We start from the raw sequence: 23447 nt of genomic DNA, 5'->3' as shown, positions 1-23447 counted from the left end.
AACAACGTCCTCTTGAGCAGTCCCCGCCCGGAGATCCGAATGGGGGACTATTTTACCTCCGGAATATTTTACCCAAGAGGACGCCATCATCATTTAATCATACAGTAAAGCTGCATGTCCTCGGGAAAAATTACGGCTGTAGTTTCCCCTTGCTTTCAGTCGTTCGCAGTACCAGCACAGCAAGGCCGTTTTGGTTAATGTTACAAGGCCAGATCAGTCAATCATCCAGACTGTTGCCCCTGCAACTACTGAAAAGGCTGCTGCCCCTCTTCAGGAACCACATGTTTGTCTGGCCTCTCAACAGATACCCCTCCGTTGTGGTTGCACCTACGGTACGGCCATCTGTATCGCTGAGGCACGTAAGCCTCCCCACCAACGGCAAGGTCCATGGTTCATGGGGGAAGGAATCCTGTTTATTCCATATAATATGTCTTAGTGCTGCTAGTTACTGGATGTAGGGATGATAGATGAGGAATGTGTTACTGTGCTGTGGCCATTGGTTTTCCTAAACTGTTAAAGGAATATTTGCCATATACTTTTATTAGTGGTATGGTAATAAAATTTATTTTATCTTCTTTTGCTTTATCAAGTGTGAACTTTTGCACTGTGATGTGCTTTGTCGGTTTCAAGGTGGAGTACATCTACTTTATCATTCAGCTCATCTACAAGACAAATAATGTCATCCTCATATCTATACCAACGTATGATTTTAAATCTTTCATCAGTTGCTATCTTTTCAAATATTTGGTTTTCTAAATTACTGATAAAAATGTTGGATAAGGTTTCTGATATTGGTGATCCCATAGGTAGTTCACTGCTTTGCAGATATCATTCATCCTCAAACTGGAAGTTGTTTTGTTCAGTAAGAGTGAAATCAGTGATGCTGTGAAAAACTGCAGGAAAACTACATCTGGGAGGCCACTGCTGAGAATAAATGTGATCAATACAAACTCTCTACTAAACTTAATACAAGAAATGATAAAAAGAAAAGAAACTACATATCAACACCTAATAGGGACCGATGACCTCAGCAGTTTGGTCCCATAAGACCTTATCACAAATTACCAAATTTCCAAGACCTAAGTAATACCAAAATAAATACCAGTTCTCTCTCTCTCTCTCTCTCTCTCTCTCTCTCTCTCTCACACACACACACACACACACACACACACACACACACACACTATCACAAAAACACATTCAATAGTTGGCATTTGACAGTTGGCAACACCATCCAAAACATAATATCGTAATGAGTGTTCAATTCCTAGTGCTGTAAAAACAAAATTTCAAATGGCGGTAAGCAGATGAAGAACAGGTTTAACAAAGGAAAAAGAACACATACATCACCAGCCACAAAATCTGTAAGTAGAACTTTAAATCATTAGTATATCACAGAAAATCTAAAAGTGCAAGAACACAACATATAACTTCCTCAATATATACCAAATAGTATAAGCAAAATCTGCATATATTCCTGGCCACAAGCCTTGCAAATAACAAAGGCAAAACAGGTATGGCACAAAAATCGTGTCTTATTCTCTTGTGATTATATGGTCCAAAAGAAAAAAATTATCAACACTGCATAATATTTACACAACTGAGGACTACAAAAAGTGAAGATACTACTGCATCCCTGTCTTACTGGTTTTTTAATCCAAGCATTTCATTTGTGGTCCTCCCTTCTTATAGTTCTCTCTTGGTTATTGTGCATATCATATATTATTCTTTTTCCCCCTATAACTTATTCCTATTTTTATCAGAATTTTGAACATCTTGCACCATTTTACATTATCAAATGTTTTTGCCAGGTTCACGAATCCTATGAACATGTCTTATTTTTCTTTAGTCTTGCTTTCATTATCAAGGGCAACATCGGGGCTGCCTCTCTGTGCCTTTATCTTTTCTAAAGCCCAACCGATTGTCACCTAACAGCTTCTTAATTTTCTTTTACATTCTTCTGTGTATTCTTCTACTCAGCAACTTGGGTCCATGAGCTGTTAAGGTGATTATGCCACATTTACTGCACTTATCTGCTCTTGATATATTCAGAATTGAAAGGATGATATTTTTTCTGAAAATCTGATGTTATGTCACCACTCTCATATATTTTACACTTTTACACATCAACTTCAATAATCCGCTTCCCCCAATTATTTTAGAAATCCTTTCTGCCTTACTTAATCTCAAGTCTTGCAAAGTTCTTTTAATTTCTGATTATAATACTGGAGCCCCTATCTCTTCCACATCAACTCAAATTTCTTCTTCCATCATGCCATCAGACAAACCTCACAGAGGCCTTCAATGTGCTGTTTCCACCTATCCGCTCTCTCTCCTCTGCATCTAACTGTGGAATTCCCATTGCACTCTTAATGTTGCCACCCTTGCTTTTTAACTTCTTCAAAGGTTGTTTTGACATTTCTATATGCTGAATCTGTCCTTCTGCCGATCATTTCTTCAGTGTCTTCAGAATTTTCTGCAGCCATTTTGGCTTGACTTCCCTACACTCCCTATTTATTTCATTCTCTAGTGAGAATGCTCTATTCCTATCTTTCCTTTGACATTTTTGTGCTCCCTTCTTTCACTGATCAATTGAAATAAATCATCTGTTATACAAGGGTTCCTTGCTGTTACCCTCAAGAGTGCCTTTGTTTGTCTTTCCAACATATGTGGCTGCTCTTTTTAAGATGTCCACTCTTCAACTGAACAGCTTACTGTGGTATTCCTTATCACAGATTCCACATCTTTAGCATACTTAAAATGCATCTCATTATTCCTTAGTAATTTAGTATCCAGTTTCCTTCCACAATGATTCTTCCATATGGTTCTCTATAACTTCAGTCTACTCTTCATTATCACTAAATTTTGATCTGAGTCTGCTTCTGGGTAAGCCTTACAATCCAGTCCTGATTTCGAATCTGATGAGAACAACCTTCGCACTGAACTGTTCGAATCGTCTCTCTCCCTGCCATACTTTCCTATTCACAATGAAACCTACTCCCATTATACCATTTTCTGCTGCTGTTGACATAAACCTATATATGCCTGACTAGAAATTAATTTATCTAGATTGAGCCTTTGCATTTCCCTTCTCAGATCTTCAAACTACCCTTCTGACATTTCATGCTCCTACACATAGAATTTTGTCTCATCATTTATTTCATCTTTTTCTCATGGTCAGTAGGAATTGTAAGTTGTGTTGGACTTCTAGGATGTACAGGAGAGGAGTCTCACAATTGGTGGAAGCCTTCTGTAACATATCACACGCCTAGCCCATGCACCTGTCACCCATCCCCAGCTCATCAAACCACTTATTCTGAAAGCCAACAACTTCTTTTCCTCTTTTGTGGGTGTCTATTGACAACTCAATGGTTCTGCTGTTTGGTAAGTGGTCTCCTTTACTCTTAAATTATTTACATTCTACCAGAACTTTTCTTACCATAGAAATATGGGAAGGGTAGAATAGAAGAAAGACAGGTAGAATGGTTAGAGCATGTAAAAATTATGCAAGAAGACAGACGGTCATAGAAAACACTTTCATGGCAACATTTTGGAAGAAGAAGAGGAACATCACGAAAAAGTTGGTTGAAGCATATACAAAAAACAATGGAGAGAAAAGGAATAGAAGAGGATGAGGAATAATGGTGAGGTCGAAGAGTTCGGCAAGAGTGATGCGGTAACAGCTGCAGGACTCTAGTGACAAGAAGAGGAATTTAATTTGTACAAGAAGAACAGCAACAGTTCACACAGGAGAATGGCCTTCAAAGTTAGATGAAAATGTAACACAGTATTCGACTGCAAAAGGATGTCCTGACTGTCATGAAGGAAATTGTGAATTCACTGGGTCCAAAAGATTCTACAAAAGTGAAAATAAAATGAGGTATAGCAAGAAACAGAAGAAGAAGAAGAAGAAGAAGAAGAAACTTATCAATGTTATCAGGAAAGGAGTTGCCTCTAACATTTACAAATGTATAGCTAGTTTATGTTGTTTTTTGGTAAAGTTATGAGTCTCCAATACATACCCATCTTGATCAAAGAAAGCTTCAATGACTGGATGAATGGTAATACTAGTCTAACATGATGTGAAGACATTCTGCTATGCAAGAGAAGTACAATTGCGTTGTTAGCACCGAGGAAAATGGGTGGGCACATTAATTCTGTCAAACAGATGGGAGGGGGGAAAAATAAAAATCATAATCTGGTAAAAGTACTTGAGCATATAGTAGAAGTTACAAGGTTTTTAATAATAAATTTGCAAGGAAAAGCTGAAACTTTTGGTCCTCGCTCTTTGCTCCTCTGCAAAAGGATAGCACTTCCAGAACTACTTGTCAACTGTATCTTACTCATCAGAACACATATGCATGATATAGAGAAACAAAATAATACATTTATAAAATAAGAGCACCTATTGCTAATACAGGACTGCATAGTTAAGTGCTACAACACATGTGCAACCTAAAACCAGCCATGTATATGGCATATCCTTCATAACCTATAACAATAATATCATGAAAAGGAGAGAATGGTGCTCAGCACTTAGAAGAGGCACTGACTCACAGACAGGCACAATGAAGAGATTGTTAAACATTTCAGCTTTCAGACATGAAAGTTCTCCTTCCTGAAAAGAAAAAACACACACTCACTAGTACAGCTCACACACACACACACACACACACACACACACACACACACACACCGCCACTATCCTTGGCCCAACTCGACTATCAGGGTGCAGCAGCTGGAGAGAGTGGCCATACATGTGTGTGTTTTGTGCTCGTGTGAATGTTGTAGCAAAGGTGTTTGTGCTCACGTGCAGTTCATCTTCATCGAAATGCTTTGGCTCAAACTCGTCTAGGGGTTTGAACCGCATGTGTCGCAGTCCATGCCCTAAATCAGATACTTGTGACCCTTTTGTTAAATTGTCTGGCTGATGGCAAGTTTGCGATATTGTATGAACCATACAGTGTTGATATAACATGTAACAACAGTAATAATAGCATCGGGAGCTAAATTAATGACCCATAAATGATGTAGGCCACACAGTTGTGAATTGGTTAGAATAATTTTTATTCAGAAAGCAAACTAATAGTGAAAGTGGTCGTATTTATAATTACCCTTAGACTCGAGCGTATATCCATTTGACACAGTTCGATCATTCACAATCTCATCGTGAAATACAAGTTATCTATATGGAAAGATAGAGTTCACACCAGGTGCACAGCTGCTCACTGCTCAGAGACTAAGTCCCACGATTCCACACAACGCGAAATTTTGTAAGTCATTTCACTTCCCACCCGCCTAAAGACTGATTGTGCGCTTTCGCGTCTGCAACCGAACTGTCCCTTTGGTGTCTCCAACCAAACTAATCGCATTCGCGTCTGCACCGCCACTCTCTCTGCCCATCCCCGGCCGTGTTTCCTGCACTCCGAATATCCTCACTCAACTAACTAGAGCAGTTCCCTTCCCTGAAGCTGTCCATCTGATTGGCTACAGCTTATTGTACATTATTTTACATTTTAACATATTTAAATAATCAAAGCTTGACTACTTTCGCGTTCTAAATAAAGTAACAATAATATCCATTACATAATTAACATTAAATTCTTTTACATAAAACCAATACAATTTCCTTTTTAGCTTTGAATGCCATGGCCAGTAGCCTTGCACCAATGTGCTTTCTGATAAATAAATAAATAACAAAAGTAACTAATATGCACTAAACTTTCAACAAATATTCTATTACCTAATGATTCAATAAGGTGTCATGCTGTCATTGTTCAATGTGTTGTGTGTGGAGGAAATGATGATCTGATGCTTAACTGTAAATACTGATAATTTAAATTTACTATATCTTTTAAACAAATAAAGTTACAGAGTTGATATTTACAACCTTTGTCATTTTAATGATGCACTTCTATTTGAAATGTCGATTATTTTTCATAAATGTTTCCCTTTATGCCCAATCTTAGGTCCACCATAATTTACACTGCTATGTCTCCTTGGCCACAAACGGCTTCTAATGGGTTTCCCTATGATGCAGGTTCTCATCTGTCTCACTTGCACACTACAGCGCTTACACCTCAATAGACAATAGACGCCTGTGAGTTTCCCCATCTTGTGGCGAATCTGTGCCCTTTGTGGCACGCGGTCCTGGACAACAGGGTTCGTTTCACAATTTCTGTAGGCTGACTCTTTCGGCCATATATTTAAATGAGAGTGCAATGCTCATGTGAGTGTTTTCTATTTCCAAAGGAGAATTTTTCTGTTCAAAAGCTGGAATGTTTAGCAGTCTTTTCATTGTGCCTGTCTGCGACTCATGCCTCCTCTACATGGTGAACAGTAATTTATCCTTTTCATAATATTTTTTTAAATTCCATTCTGGGCTTTTCATTGCTTGATATTCAATAACCATCTTGGCTTGGAAGGAAAACTTTTCCTCGTATAAATCTAAGCAAGTGTTGAGAACTGATCAGCAGTTTATTATAGTGCTTACAGTTTTTCTTCCTCAATAGAAGCTTATGTTGGGGTGAGCTCAAACAAGTGTAACACATCTCCTTATGACCCCATTACAGTCTCTGCACTTCTCTTTTCAAATGTATAAAATTATATTTCTTATTGGTGATAGCCAATCTGTATGATGTTTGTGGCTAAAATTCAGGTTGCACAATGATTCAATTCCATGTACAACTACATAGTCTCATTAAGTCGACCTGTAGAATAGGTCTGCTTGGAGGAGGGGTGAGTATAACAATTCAATAGGACCGTACTACCTATATCACTGAGATGTTGAAAACAATTCTTGGGCCAATGACTGCTTAATTTTACACTGTTAACCCCATCAACAAAATGAAATTTGATTTCATTTTTTTATCTCTTGTCAACCATTCTTAGGTGTTTGTATATGAGGCCTAGATGGGAGTACAGACTGTTCCCCAAACAGCAGCTCCAAATGGTGTAAACTGTGGAATTTAACAGGAACGACTTCTGGGACATCAAGAGAATCTCCCTAACAGAGAGGCAAATTTATGGAATGAAAGTGGATATAAGTTATTTACTCTGACAGTACAATGTCCTGATACATTGTATTTGCAGCTTGCCAAACTATATGAGTCTTGCACATTTGCTACAATAAAAACTCCACTTGAAATGTGGAACTTTCTTGTAGATTAAAACCGTATCCCGGACCAGGACTTGAATCTGAAATCTTGTCTTTTGCAGGTAATGCACTTACCAATAGAGCTATTAGGCAAAACTCACAACCTTTCCTCACAAATTTACATCTGCCAGGGCACAGTTTTAATCTGATCTGCCAGAAAGTTTCAAAATACCACAAACTCCTCTGCAGAGTTAAAAATATTCATTTACGGATGTGTAAATATAACTTTTGTGAATCAATTGTTACTTGGAGGACAAATTTTTGTGATTTTAAAATATGTATCCATGATGAATTTTCACTTTGTAGCAGTGTGTGTATTGATTTGAAATTTTTGTGACAGATCAAAACTGTACCAAAGACTGGGACTTGATCCTGAGACCCAGATTCAACTCCCTGTCAATCAGCAATCTATGTCGATGTAGACTAGAATTTAGGAGCTAACTGAATAAGAAACATCAGTTTACAAACTTGAAAACCTTTCCTGTAGATAACAGATCAGAGGTACACTAGGAATTTCCATTCAGAAATCTGCAACATTTGTAAAATTACAATTTTTTAGTGAGCAGATTACAGTTCAATGGTTCATTCAGCTCAACTGACTTGAGGTCTCCATGGTTGCTGTGTGCCTTGCCCAGTAATTACTACTCTATGTTGTTATTTCATGCAAAAATGTGATTCATACATTAAGAGCATTTAGTAAACATATGTTCCACACGTTAAAAACTTGAGTTTCTTCACATGGTTTGTCAACAGTATAAATGTGTGTTACTACTATACAAGTAAAGTTTTTCCTTCCTCTTTACTTCTGCGGACGGCAGTCCTCTAACAGGTAGCAGTGGTTGAAAGCCACAGCAACCTAAAGACCCCTGGTAAATGTCAAACTTGTTTGTCAGATTAGATGTTTCCTATCTACAGGTTTGTCAAACAAGTGCGCATATGTACCAACGAAGACTGCCCAATTTAAAAACACTTTTGAAGCACCTTTCACACCGTGCATTGTGAAGTATTTTGATGCTATTAGGAACAGCTACCAATGCAAACAAACTATTTCTTGCATTGACTTCAGCACTGTGTATAAATAAGAGAAAGGAAATGAGCTGCTGGTCCAGGGAATGGCTGAAATTGTGAGATAAATACATCCATAAATGTGCACTAAAGGAAACATTACACTTGAAATCTGGTGATAACATCAACTTTCTCCGAATGGACAGGCAAACTCATTTTACTTGTTAGTATTACTTTATACTTATGTTGAAATAGAAGAACAGTTGTGTGAACATCTGTTCTCTTCAACTAGATCCTCTACCGAAAATTCATTAAAATACCATAACATGGGAACAAACACATCCTCTATGGAAAAAACAGAGAGCTTCGATATTTTAATTTTACGGAATGCCCACTTGTACGTTGTGTGTAGAATATTCATTTTCTTCTTAACATCTTCCTGCCTAATTTACAACCGGAAAAGACCCAACACCTCTACTAATTTGGTGATTGACACTATTCTTTTGTTTTATCCTTAATTGTAATTTCCACAACTGTGGAAACCCACAACAGTGAGATAAACTGTAATAAAAAGTGCTTCTCATTAAACATGTATGGTGCAACATCAACACAAACAACATCCACCATCTCGATAAATACACCATCAATCAAAATACCTATCAACACAGTCTCTGTTTGACAAACAAAGCTTTACACTGCCACGTAATTTAACAAGGTAGTGAAGTTTGAGAAATTATTTGATTGTTATAGGAGCCTTTAAAGCTTGCATGGAGTGTTTGGAAATTACTATCACTACTCTGAGCCACATCAGAAATATAATGTTGACATTTTCCAAAAAACTGTGTCAGTAGTAAACAAGGATTAACCATATTAGAAGCCTCAATTACTCCCTATGTATCTGTATTCAGTGAAGTATCACTGGATTACATTAATCATTATTAGTTAGGTTCATTTTAAAATCTCAATATCTTATAGATAATGATGATGATGATGATGAAGATACTACTACTACTGTTTGAGATTGACGTAGTTGTTTAATCTTTGATTTTTTTTTTCTCTCTCACCATTACTTTATTCTTCAAATTGTTTCTAAGGGGCAAGTAGGGAAGTTCCTACTAAGGATGGTGTTCTTAACATAGCTGCATACTGTGGTTTAAATTTTGCTACCTCTAGCCCCTGTATTTTTTTCCTTCCTTATTCAACCAATAAAGGGCAATTCTTGAGCCAACCAAGATGATTCATTGAGCCATTAAGTGGTTCTAGGTTCCTGAGCTGGTTGCTCACATTTTCACAGGTCATCTAAGCTTTCTGATAACTGCAAGTGAAACATACAAGATTTAAGATTCAGAGGTACATTCTGAGATGAACATAGAGAGCCTTTAAGTATTCATGAAACTGGCTCATTAAGTGTCAGATGTGATCAAGAAGCTGGGAGATGACAATTTTCAACTATAAACAAGAAGCTCCGTTATTCTAGGGTAAACAAACAGAAAGGATATGACATTAAAACATTTTCATTTGCACCACTAACAACAATATACACTTTGAATATGATCTATAAGTGACAATTGTAAATACAAGTATGGAAGGCATCTCTTCATCTTCCCTGCATGCTTCACCAAATGTTGCATTCTTGCCCTAGTCCTCAGATGGCAGAAATGTGTACACGTCACAAAAAAACATTTGCAATAAGCAAAATAGTAGGCAAAGTTTATTTTTATATTCACATTTTCAGTGAAAAAAAAAATCATTATTTTTGTGCATTTGCCTTGCCGGAGACAACTATATGAATTAAGTGCTGTGCTGGGCCCATAAACTTTGTTTGTGATAGGCTTTGTTTTGTAGTTGTTTATGTAAAGGCCATAAAAAAAGAGGGTGGGGTAAATGACAAATGGTATTATTCATTAACTACACAAAAAAATATTTCGGTCCAGTGCAGCTATTCTGAATTTTCGTATGTAAGGATGATTACATATAAATTTTTGTTATACTATTTTTGATGGATGATTATGAAGTAAATGCTTACACATTCACATAAATACATAAAATTGTGGTTTGCTTTCATCACACAAAACTCAAAGCACTAATTAGATTGATGATGCTCGCTGACGCAAGGTATGTACTGTAAAATACACAAGCCATTGACAACTGAACAATGGCCCAAATGCAACTCTTGTTGCCATGACTGCTTTGTTGCTCAAGTTCAAAAATAACATGCCACGCAACAAGTTATTAATCTGAACTTGGATCATCCTGTCCTAATGCCAGAGATTCAAAAGAATTAGGTTATGCAAGTGACCACTCCCTCCTTTTTCGGGGGAGGGGGGGCTGAAAGATGTGAGAAAATTTAAAAAATAAAAATTTGCAAAATGAATGGTGTGGGGTGGACCATCACCAGATCAATGACAGGCAGCGTGCGGTCTGTGGGTGCCTCTCTACTACACATTCATAAGTCACAGTAAAAGCTTCTCATTGGTAGTTACAGAAAAAGGGGATTGTGTGTGTGTGTGTGTGTGTGTGTGTGTGTGTGTGTGTGTGTGTGTGTGTGTGTGAAGCACAGGTGGAGCATTAACTCAATGGTCATTACACAGGTTGATTTGTAGTACAGGTAATATATAGAGGTAAAAATATACTTCTTTAAATGTAAATAATGATAATGACAAAAGTTTTTTGCTTTCAAAATAAAAAAATTCAACAACAGACCAAGATTCTTGGTCTAGCAAAACAATGAGTTCCATGTTCTGTAACTGAACATAAAAATTAGTAACAAGATGTGTAATAAAATTATGGAATATTTTCTATATAACACTACTTATATCTCAAAGAAATTTTCCTATTAGTAAATTTCTGGTGAACTTTTATATATTACAAAAGTTGCCACAAAAATCTGTCGCCACTTACATACCCATGCGGCTCCGGCTCTGGCCGTAGAAAAGCATGAAAAATAAAAACTGAAGTTTGGGGAATACAGTTATGTAAGGGAATGTTGAAAAGGAAAGAGTACTGTGCCCTCCGATATGGACCTAAAATGCAATCATACCTATTCTTATGCATACATGTTGCAGTTCATTTTCCTACTTCATTGTGTAATATCACTTTCTTTATAATAGATGTGACACTTCTATCTGTGGGTAACATCACCTGACTCTAAGGAGACATATGTTGCACATGCCATCTGAATGAACTGTATAAACTTTGTTACATATTTTGCCCTCTTAAGTATTCTGCTGTGGATGAGGAGACAAGAAGCCAGGAAGTTAGTCACCTAAATGCCTGTGGGTAACAACTTCAAGCCACACGATAGACCAGCCATCATTAAAATGTAGGTTCAATCCAATTATAGCTTAGCTTTCTGGTTCTGAAATTAGCATTTCACATGTCATGACACAAGGTGGTCCCAAGTTTAAGTTTGACAGCTTTTATTTCATGTAAGTCATATGCAATAGGCCCTCAACTATGATAAAAGTGTTTATTTGTACAGAAAGAAAACAGAATATATCTCACCAAAGAGAAAAGCAATATCATAATAATATTTCCGTAACAAATAGCTTATTACCAATTGAGCATCATAATTATAGTCATACCTTTTCTTTTGAGTTTCAAGACTTTGGCACATTGCAACACCTGCAAGGAGACAGCCTCTTGATCGTAAATTTGAAAGCATCACCTCCCCAAATTTGTCAGACATATTCACCTGTAGAATTACAATTATACTAAAATAATGTATATGGGCAACAGAAAAAAATGGAAGTGCCATTTGGATTACTGTTGATACAATAAACTGATATTTTGTATTACTTGTTTGGTTTGCACAGTAGTAAAAACTACTCTTTTTTTTTAACTCACCAACGTGCTCTTGGCTAAATTCAACAAATGCAAACAAATACACATTGAGATTTTGTAAAACATTTTCCTAAACAATTCTTAGTCCTTCACATGTAATAGTGGACAACATAATATCAAATTTATTACAAATGCTGAAGACACAGAAGTAAGTAAAATTTAGTGACATATCTCAAAATTCCTTTGACTTCAGCATGAGAATAAACAATAAACCAAATGGAACCAAATGCTATTGTGTCAAACACTCGTGTGCCAGACTGTGGTGATTAACAAAGGTTGAATGTCAGAGGGATAGGTTGTAATGGCAATTAACAAAGCCCCAACAGATAACATTTGGAGGAAATTAAGTCAAGAGCAAAATAAACAAGAAAAGGAGTAAAAAAAATTATAGTAAATTGAATGATACACACGAAAAAAATATAAAAATACTTAATGAAGTGTGTCAGTGGACAGACTGACACCAAAAAGAGAACGTAGTGTAGTGGAAAATTTGAGCTAAGTATAGGAACAAGCGTGAGATGACAGACTGACAGCTGGATTTTGAGTTTCTACTCTGGAGAGGAGCAGGAGGAGGAGGAGAAGAAGAAAGATGTCGAAAATGCTGTATTTTTAAGTATTATATTGAATTTGCATAACTGATTAAAAGGAAAATTCAACACAGAAAAGTGAATAATGTAAAAGCAGACAAATGGGCTGACCAATATCCACCTAATCTCAGGACAGCTGACTCTCTCTCTCTCTCTCTCTCTCTCTCTCTCTCTCACACACACACACACACACACACACACACACGTCAATTTGCTTTGGATGAAGAGGTGCATGCCTGGGCACAATCAGGCTTCCATATACGACTGCAAAAATTTTTCCACGAAAGTATTAATCATCTTGTCTCACACGAAAGTATTGATCATCTTGTCTCACAATGGGTTAAATGTATCAACAGTAATGGTGATTATTTTTGAAGTAATAAACAGATTACTTGCTTTTTTACATGTCTATTTTTCATTTAGCTGCTCCCCACTTATCATCTAGAATATTATGATCACTGACCTACCACATCTGTCCAGGCAATAGCAGCATAACCTGGCGAGGAATGCCTGTTAGTCAGTGCTGTCTGTGTGTACAATGGGGAGGAACGTGATCTGTGTGGTGTGATCGATGGTAGAGTGTGATGGTCCATGGGCTCGGCATAAGCATTTCGGAAATTCCACAACTTGTCAGGTTTTTGAGGAGTGCCGTAGCGAGCGTCTTCAACACTTGGCAAAACCAAGATGGGACCACGTCCAGATGTCGTGGATTCGGGTAACCACCCTTCATTACAAATGCCTGATGTCACAGGTTGTGTAGGCTGGTAAAACAGGACAGACAGCAAACTGTGGTGTAACCAACATCAGACTTTAATGCCGACGAGAGTAAAAGAGTGTCTGAACACACAGTGCACTGCAGCCGATGGTCCATGCGCGTGCCAATGTTAATACCATGACATCAGCAACTATGACTGAAATGGGTATGTGACTATGGGCAATGAATGCTGGCACAGTGGTTGCATGGTCTGATTAATCCCAATACCTTCTTCTTCGTGCCAATGGGAGGGCGCAAACGCATCCTCTTCCAGGGCAACAGCTCCTCGACACCTGTACTGTAGCACAGAGACAAGTTGGCAGCAGCTCCATTATGCTCTGGGGAACATTCACATGGGAATACAGGAGTCCAGTGGAGCTCGTGCAAGGAGTATTGTACACTGGTTGCATACCACATACACTCCTTCATGACAAGCATGTTTCTCGATGGCAGTAGCATTTTTTCAACAATACAATGCACCACGTCACAAACCAGGAGTGGCGAGTTACCATTGATGTGCTGGTACCCAACTCGCCAGATCTGAACACATCTGGGCTGTGATTGAACGTTGTGTCAGAGCTCATCGCCAGCTTCCCTGAAATTTACGGGAATCAGGTGACTTGTGCATGCAGATGGGGTGCCAACTCCCTCCAGTGACCTACCAACGCCTCATTGCCCCCAAGCCACGACAGGACTGGAATAGGAAGTGCTGGGTGGTGGGTTCAAAGGAAGGGACCTGAGGAAGGATGGTGAGGCCATGTACAGTGAGTAGCATCTATCTTTTCCTTATACTGTTGGTATTCCAACCTGGAGTTTTCATTGCTTTTTTTTTTCTTGCATCCCACAACCCTGTGATGTGTTCCTTTGTTGCTATTCTCTATACCATCACTCTTCTCATTGTCCATTCCTTCTATTCTTTCCTGTGTTTATTCACTGCCTTCGAAAACCACACACACTTCCGAGCTACACTGTATCAACAATCTCATCCATGCACAACACACAGCTGTGTGACTGCGTGGATTGTTGTTGAAACATTTTATGCCTCAAATTCTCCCCTTCGATAATGATAATCATTCCTATTGATACCACTTCCTCTCTAATTCTTGCATATTTTCCACACCTACCTGTGCCACATGAACTTGTGATGCTCATCCTAACTGATCCTCCTTCCCCTATCCCAACATGTGCATACTCCCCTACCTCCCCTGTTCCTTTTTCTTTTCCTTTTCTCCCACATGTCTCTATGTTTTTAATGTACTTTCATGTTGCTTCATGCCTCTTTGCACATTTTATGTATTCTTTCATATCTGTGTGTGTTTTTGCATGTCTTTTCCTATGCATTACATCTCTATTCTATTATCTAGCTCCCCTCACATCATCATCTATTGCCCATTTCTGTGTCATTCCCATTTCCCCAACGCCATCTCTGCCACAATGGATCCCTGCTCCAGCTTTCTTCTCTCATTCAGAAAAATACACCTTTCCCCGGCTAAATCCAAGTCCCACATAGTTTCTTAAATTCTACCTGAACCACACAATTCCCCCCCCCCCCCCCCTCAACAGCCTAACCAAAAACATTTCTTTCTTTCTCTGGATCCTGTCCCTCTTTTCACAGTGATCTTCACCTTTTCAGATTCCGCCAGTCTCTGGCCCTCACAAACCTGGTATTGCAAAAACTCATCTGCACGGCACAAGCATCCCAAAACCAACTCTGCTCCCTCTGCAAGATACTGCTACTGTGCAATTCCTGCTACACACCTCACATCTCTGACATTGAATCCCTTGCTCTCCAGCACCCGGAGGAGCGATTCAGCAGGTTATCCAACCTGCTGACATCCTGCATCCCATCAGGACATCACTATCCAACCCACCACAGCATTCCTTGCCCTGCTGATTTTTTCAACATGCCACATCCTCCAAAACTCCCTACCAAGATCCATCAAATCAAGAGCCAAAACATTCCCATAACACAGTAGTTAACCTCTCCCCCAAAATCCTCAGCCCACAGAAGTTTCAGTTCTATCCAAAGGCCTCTCTCCTTTAGCCATACACCCAAATTTAACCACATTGCACTTGTCAAAGACCTACTCTCCTTCTCCTATCCTTGCAGTGGAAACACTCTTGCCACCAGTCCCACCAACAAAAGCCAACCTAATCCCAACATTCAACCCTACCTCTCCCAGTTCATACCTCCATCCAACCATGATCCTTCCCACATTCCACCTAACCATTTGCTAGTCACCTTCAGGAAGTCCTTACCTCCAACATTTTATCCAACCATTCTGGATGTCCCATTGTAGCTGGTTATTGTGCCCCCACTGAAAGAATTTTGGCCCTTACTAACCAACACTACCAACCAACTGGTAATCTGTACTCTAATGTCAAAGATACCAACCCCTTCCATCATCAACTCTGCACCAACACCATCCCTTTACCTCTAGGATCATTAGTTGTCATTGTTGGTTGGTTCAAATGGCTCTGAGCTCTATGGGACTTAACTGCTGTGGTCATCAGTCCCATAGAACTTAGAACTACTTAAACCTAACTAACCTAAGGACAGCTCACACATCCATTATCTCTTTCCTCAAATACCTTACTAATTTCATCCTACTTCACAACTACTTCTCTTCAGAAAAGAAGGTATACAAACCAACTCAGGGCACAGCCGTGGGTATCCACATGGCACCATCCAATACCAACCTGTTTGTGGGCCACCTAGAGGAGACCTTCATAGCCTCTCCAAAGCCAAACCTCTAGTCTGGTTCTGGTTCAGGTTCACTGATGATATCTTCATGTGCAGTGACAAGAACTCCCTTGCCCAGTATGCAGAGGGTCTCACCATGACCTTCACAGACAGGCACTATCCTTCAATCCCCCAGACCTAGGCAGCAAACAGATATCCTGTGCCATTTCACCACAAACCCTCAATCCTCCCACCACAATAACCAGCTACAAAGAAGTGCCCTTTTCATCACCCAATACCACCCTGGACTGGAATAACTGAACTGTACACTTTATCAGGGCTTTGATTACCTATCATCATCCCCTGAAAAGAGGGACATCCTACCCAAGATCCTTCCCACCCCTCCTAAAGCAGAGCTTCATCACCCACCCAACCTCCACAACATCCCAACCCATTCCTATGCCCCTCTAAATCTCAGCCCCTTGCCACAAGGATCATATCCCTGTGGAGGACCCTGCTCAATCGACCCACCCAGTACTTCCTATTCCAGTCTTGTCACTACTGGTTTATCCTATTCCATCAGAGACCAGGCCACCTGGGAAAACAGCCATGTTATCTATCAGCTCTGTTGCAATCACTGCTTTTTATATTGGTATGACTACCAACCAGCTTTCTACCAGATTGACAAATGGCCACTACCAAAACAGTGGGCAAGAGCAAACTAGACCACCCTTTGGCACAACACGCAGCTGAACATAACATGTTTGATTTGAAGGGCTGCTTCAGTACCTGAACCATCTGGATCCTCCCCTCAAACCACCTGCTTTTCTGAACTGTGCAGATATGAGTTAACCTTGCAACACATTCTCCACTCCCAGAAATACCTCTGCTTCGATCTATGGTAACCTACTGTCCCCACACACTCCACCCAACAGTTTCCACCCCTCCCGACCTATCATCTCCTGCCTATTCTCATCCCCTCAACCTCTTTATGTGACACCCTTTGCCAAAACACACACACACACACACACACACACACACACACACACACACACACACACACACACACACACACAATTTCTCCTTTCTCATCCCCCCCCCCCCCCCCACACACACACAGGATTAATGAATATTTTAGTTGTTACAACTCAGATCTGTAATGATTTTAAAGTGAGTGTAAATTCACAGTCTATTATTGAATTATTGAAACCTATCCAGTACCGTGTCCATATTAACACTTATCACAGCTTTCCGGGGACCAATGATTTTCCAAAACAGACTTGTCAGAAAGCTACTTACAACTGCCTCTGGATGATGATTCCAAACGTGTCTTCGTAGTGAATACCCCCTTTGGGTTGTATCAATACGAGCACCTGCCATTCGGCATGGCTAACATCCATACCATTTCCCAGCAATGTTTGGAGCAACTCACAGCCTCTGTGCTGAAGCGCATTAACTACCTGGACGGTATTGTGGTCTCATGTTCCTCAAAAGATGAACATTTGCTTTGCAGAATCTTCATGCCTTGTTCACGGTGCTATAGGCCGCCAGTTTGAAATCTACCTTGGACAAATCATAATTTTTTCAGCCACCTACCATTTGTCTCTGTCTTGAAGTCTCACATCCTGGCATCACATTTTGGCACTAGCATGTCAATACCATTACAGCTTTGCCTCGTCCTACCAATGTCAAAGGGTTGCAAGCCTTTCTCTGAAAGATTGTGTACTACCATAAATGTCTTTCTTGTGCAGCCACCTAGGCCCAGCCACTTCAAGCTCTCTCACATAAAGATGTTGCTTTTCACTGGTTACTCACCTACTTGTGTGCTTTTACCCTGTTGTGTATGCTTCCAAAACTATGGATCAATGCAACAGCGCTACTTGTAGATAGAAAAAGAAGCCCTTGCTTACATACACTCCAAAAACATTCATGTATTAAATAAACCTCTGATTTCTCTTTTCAATCCTTCAGTATCTTTACCCGACAAACCAGCCCATCACCTGCAATGCCGGACTCTGTTTTTGTCATGCTACAACTACGAGATTAAATTTCAAATCGCAACACAACATGCTAATGCGGATGGTCTTCCTCAATTGCCAACTGGCCCAAATCCAGCATTTATGAGGATGAGATGTTGTGTTTCCATTTAGACATAAACACCCAAAACACCATGGATGATTTTCTCTTTACCAGTTCTCAGATTCCAGTGGCTGTCGCAGCCAATCGTATCTTATCCATCGGATCCTTTGCATAATTATTATGCTCTCCACCACTGCCTCTCAGTTTCTGATGGTGTGTTACTGTTGGCTACCGAAGAGTCAGTGCCCAGGTTTGTGATCCTGTCTGCACTGTGGCAGTATGTCATATGCCTCTTGTGCCTGGACCATTACGGCGTTTCTCGTACAAAATTGTTGGCCTGTTGCCACATGTTTTGACCAGGTATTGAAAATGAGATCACATGCATTGTGATAGTCTGCCCACACAGTAAGCCATCCATTAAGCAGCACCATGGGATTCTCTTTCCCCATGGCCCACCCCTTAGCGCCACTGAGAGCATAGTCATGCAGATTTTGTGGGTCTGTTCCGTAACTCCTTTTGGCTTGTAGTAGTTGATGCTTTCTCAAAAATTCCTGATGTGGTCTGTTGCCCATTCACGACCACTGCAGCTACTGTGAAAGGCCTCTCGAAGATTTTTTTCCGTAGAAGGATTTCCATACATGCCTGTGATGGACAACGGAACATAGTTTGTGACTCAAGACTTTTTTTTTTACAAAGAGTGGCATCTGTCATGGTATGTCCCCTTCCTTTCATCCCCATTCCAATGGAATGGCAGAGTGGCTGGTCTATACATTCGAAATCCAAATGAAAAAACAAATCACACAATTTTCTCCAGAGGAAGCTTTGAATAGCTTTTTGAGTTCATATAGATTCTCTACGGTCAGCGAGTGTAGTGAACACACAACTGTTTCACAACCGCTAGCCCTGTATGCAGCTTCATCTACTCCAGCTGACGCCAGGACATCTACTGGGGCCTGCCTTGCAATTCCTTCCAGGATCCGCGACCCAGACCTGCATATTTGGCAGGTGCTCTAAGTGGAACCCAGGGGTCAGCCATCACTGCCAAGGCCACCACCTCCGTGTTGTGCACACCTCTGATGGCTTGGCGTCATGACACTATGACCAGATCTAGCCACGCGTGACCGAGATCGCACCAGAGAGCCCTCCACTCCTGCGGCCACCTCTACCATCTGCATGATCCATGCCTCCTCTGGCTCCTGCGCCATGCGGTCTTCACTCTGGGTGCCACCATTGCTGGACGGAGTAGTCAGCACTAAGTTGCCTCCACCTATGCAACTGCTGCCTCCATCGCCGAATGCCTGCCCAGATTGGACATGGTTCCAGCTCCATCGTCATCAGTGCTCCCTTACAGCCTCTCACTGGTGAATGGGCACTACACCTGCCTGCACCAATTCAGACCATATTCTCCTGTGGCAGCACAACACATCCACCAACAGTCACCACTGCCGATCTCCACAGTGAACACTTTTCCCCAAGGAAAAAGGAGTGTTGTAATCTATAGCGTGAGCATGTCTAGTGAAATGCTTCCATGTCAGACCTAGAAAAACTGCTTCGCAACCTACACAGACGCAGTGCAGTGTGCACAACGGCCCAATATAAGCCTGGCATGCAGGGCCCTCTGCCTCACTTATGTTTACTTATTGTATGCTCACCTACAAGACTATATATTGATGTGTTCTATAGCTATGAGAGTGTACTGTTCTATTCTTCATTCACTGTTTTTGTGGATCTATTCCTGTGGAAGCAGAATAAAGCTTGATTGGTGTTATTTCCGATAACAACAGGAACCATTCTGGTATCTGACTGGAGCGGTTTAGGGAAATTATGGAAAACCTAAATCTGGGTGGTCAGACACAGATTTGAACCGTTGTCCTCCCTGATGCTAGACCAGTGTGCTAGCCACTGTTGGTTGGTTGGTTGGTTTGGGGGATTAAAGGGACTAGACTGCGAAGGTCATCAGTCCCTTTTTCCAAAAAAAAACTAAAACCACCCAAAGAGGTGAAAAAACGGACAACAGGAAAGACGGCAGACGACACAGGACAGAGATGAGACAAAACGAATTAAAATCACACAGAGTGTGATGGTGGTTGGCCGACCATAGAGATAAAAAGGAAAAGCCAACCACCGAGAACACATTAAAAACCCAGCTTAAAATCGTAGGCCAAAGGCCAGAATCAACACAAAACAATAAAAGAAAACAGAAACACTCAGATTAAATGATAAAAACCCACTGCCCGAATAAAACGTAAAACTAAGCCAGCCATAGCAGGGTCATCAGTTAAAAGGGCAGGGAGCGTATCAGGCAGCGCAAATGTCTGCCTGAGCACAGCTAAAAGCGGACAAGTTAATAAAATGTGCACCACCGTCAAAACCGTCCCGCAGTGACAGAGAGGCTGCTAGCCACTGTGCCACTTCGCTCTGTCACTGATACAAAGTACAGCTGGTACATTATCTGGTTGCCACTCAGAAAAATACTTTGTAATAACACACTGACGCTTAGCTTACTTCATTTTTGTGGTGGAAAAACACTCACCTTACATAATGCTCCACATCACGAGCGCAAAAATAACCCCCCCTTATCTACATCATATGAGCTCCATGACAGAGGGTACATCCCAATACACCAGTTATTCGCTTTTCTTCCTCTTAAAATCTGAGAAGGATTTTCAGTTTAAATGACTTCAGCTATTTCTCAACACCACTGACACCAATATATACTCATTTCATTTTTTCGGCATTATGAGGATTAATCTGGGGCAATTCTCCTAGGTTTTCCTTTGTCAAGGAACATTTGAAAATGGAGTTAAGCATTTCAGCTTTTGCTTTGCTACCCTCAATTTCAGTTCCTGTCTCATTCGCTAGGGCTGGACACTAATTTTGGTGCCACTAACAGCATTTACATATGACCAGAATTTCTTTGGGTTCTGTGGAAGACCACTTGGCAATATTGTGGTATGGTAGTCACTGAAGGCATCCTCATGCATTGCTCTCTTGACAGCCAAACGTGTTTCATTCAGCAGCATCTCTATATCTATAGCCCCACTCTTTGTTTTGCACCTATTATGCAGTAATCTCCGTTTCTTCAGAACTTTCTTTACAGTGAATGTATACCATGGAGGTTCCCTTCCATTATGAACTGTTCTACTGGGTACATACCTATTCAGTGCATGGTCAATCATTCTTTTAAACTTGAGACAGAATTCCTCTACATGCTCCTGCCCTGTGCTGAAAGTTTTAAGTTCCTCACTGAGATATGACATTAATGATTTTTTATCCATTTTACTGAACTTTTTGTTTGTTTTAGTTGCCCTCTGATAATCACTGTTGGCACAACTGTGTCATGGTCACTGATACCAGTTTCCACGTGGCCTTCTCAAAGAGATCAGGTCTATTTATTGTCATATATTTCCATCATGAGTTGAGTTCCTAAATACACTATGTGATCAAAAGTATCTGGGCACCTGGCTGAAAATGACTTACAAGTTTGTGGCGCCCTCCATTGGTAACGCTGGAATTCAATATGTTGTTGGCCCACCCTTAGTCTTGATGAAAGCTTCCATTCTCACAGGCATACGTTCAATCAGCTGCTGGAAGGTTTCTTGTGGAATGGCAGCCCATTCTTAATGGAGTGCTGCACTGAGGAGAGGTATCAATGTCTATCGGCGAGACCTGTCTCGAAGCCGGCGTTCTAAAGCATCCCAAAGGTGTTCTATAGGACTCATGTCAGGACTATGCAAGGCCAGTCCATTACAGGGATGTTAGCGTCATGTAACCACTCTGCCACATGCTGTGCATTATGAATAGGTGCTCGATCATGTTGAAAGATGCAATAGCCATCCTCGAATTGCTCTTCAACAGTGGGGAGCAAGAAGGTGCTTAAAACATCAATGTAGGCCTGTGCTGTGATAGTGCCACGCAAAACAACAAGGAGTGCAAGCCCCCTCCATGAAAAACAGGACCATACCATAACACCACTGCCTCTACATTTCACTGTTGGCACTACATACGCTGGTAGATGATGTTCACCGGGCATTCACCATACCCACACCCTGCCATCGGATCACCACATTGTGCACCGTGATTCATCACTCCACACAACATTTTTCCACTGTTCAATCGTCCAATGTTTACGCTCCTTACACCAAACAAGGTGTAGTTTAGCATTTACCGGCATGACGTGTGGCAGCTGCTCAACTGTGAAATCCAACTTTCTCACCTCCCGCCTAACTGTCATAGTACTTGCAGTGGATCCTAATGTAGTTTGGAATTCCTGTGTGGTTGTCTGGATAGATGTCTGCCTATTACGAATTACGACCCTCTTCAATTGTCGGCAGTCTCTGTCAGTCAACAGACGAGGTTTGCCTGTACGCTTTTGTGCTGTACGTGTCCCTTTACGTTTCCACTTCACTATCGCATCGGAAACATTCGACCTAGGGATGTTTAGGAGTGTGGAAATCTCACGTACAGATGTATGACACAAGTGACACCCAGTCATCTGACCTTGTTCGAAGTCCATGAGTTCCGTGGAGTGCCCAATTCTAGTCTGTCACGATGTTGGGTTGGGTTATTTGGGGGAAGAGACCAAGCAGCGAGGTCATCGGTCTCATCGGATTAGGGAAGGACGGGGAAGGAAGTCGGCGTTGCCCTTTCAAAGGAACCATCGCGGCATTTGCCTATAGCGATTTAGGGAAATCACGGAAAACCTACATCAGGATGGCCGGACGCAGGATTGAACCGTCGTCCTCCCAAATGCGAGTCCAGTGTGCTAACCACTGCACCACCTCACTCGGTGGTCTGTCATGATGTCTAATGACTACTGAGGTTGCTGATATGGAGTACCTGGCAGCAGGTGGAAGCACAATGCACCTAATATGAAAAACGTATGTTTTTTGGTGTGTCCCGATACTTTTGATCTAGGAAGTTTTCAGAGAAGGCATTTGGTGAAGTTTCAAGGATGTCTTATTGCAACCACCACTAACAAGATTGTAATTTTCCCAATTAATTGTTGGATGATTAGTCTCTATCAATGATTGCAGTATGACTGGGGAACTTCTGTACAAGCAAACAGAGGTTTTCTCTAAAGTTTTTCGTTACATCAGGAGATGAGTCTGGGGGCGATAGAAGGATCCAATTATTTTATGCCCACCCCGGATACTGAATCTTGCCCAAACAATCTCACACGTAGCTTCAGTTTCTATCTCGGTGGATTTGAGTTCCTTGTCCACTGCAATAAATACACCGCCTCCATTTCCCATTTGCCTATTCTTTTGATATAAGCTTAAATTTTCCTGAAAAATCATACTGCTATCAATTTCAGGTTTCAACAAAAGACATGTTTCA

At 40.7% G+C, this 23447-nt stretch overlaps 1 protein-coding gene across 2 annotated transcripts in view; it reads right to left on the bottom strand.

The window, feature by feature from the left end:
• LOC126263514 (leucine carboxyl methyltransferase 1) overlaps positions 1-23447 on the bottom strand; it is a 62283-nt gene that overhangs the window by 22657 nt on the left and 16179 nt on the right. The window contains exons 4-5 of one of the 2 annotated variants that reach the window (XM_049960616.1): positions 11746-11855; positions 9355-9476 (exon numbers count right to left, since the gene is read on the bottom strand). In XM_049960616.1, the coding sequence (XP_049816573.1) occupies positions 9461-9476; positions 11746-11855 (126 nt within the window). In that variant the 3' untranslated portion in view covers positions 9355-9460. Of the gene's footprint in view, positions 1-9354; positions 9477-11745; positions 11856-23447 lie in introns of those variants that run through there. The other variant, XM_049960610.1, reaches the window with a different exon arrangement.

This window comes from Schistocerca nitens, chromosome 1, assembly GCF_023898315.1.
Source record: "Schistocerca nitens isolate TAMUIC-IGC-003100 chromosome 1, iqSchNite1.1, whole genome shotgun sequence".
Lineage (NCBI taxonomy): Eukaryota > Metazoa > Arthropoda > Insecta > Orthoptera > Acrididae > Schistocerca > Schistocerca nitens.
Note: the sequence above shows the minus strand (reverse complement) of the source record. Positions and strands in the feature narration are given on the sequence as shown.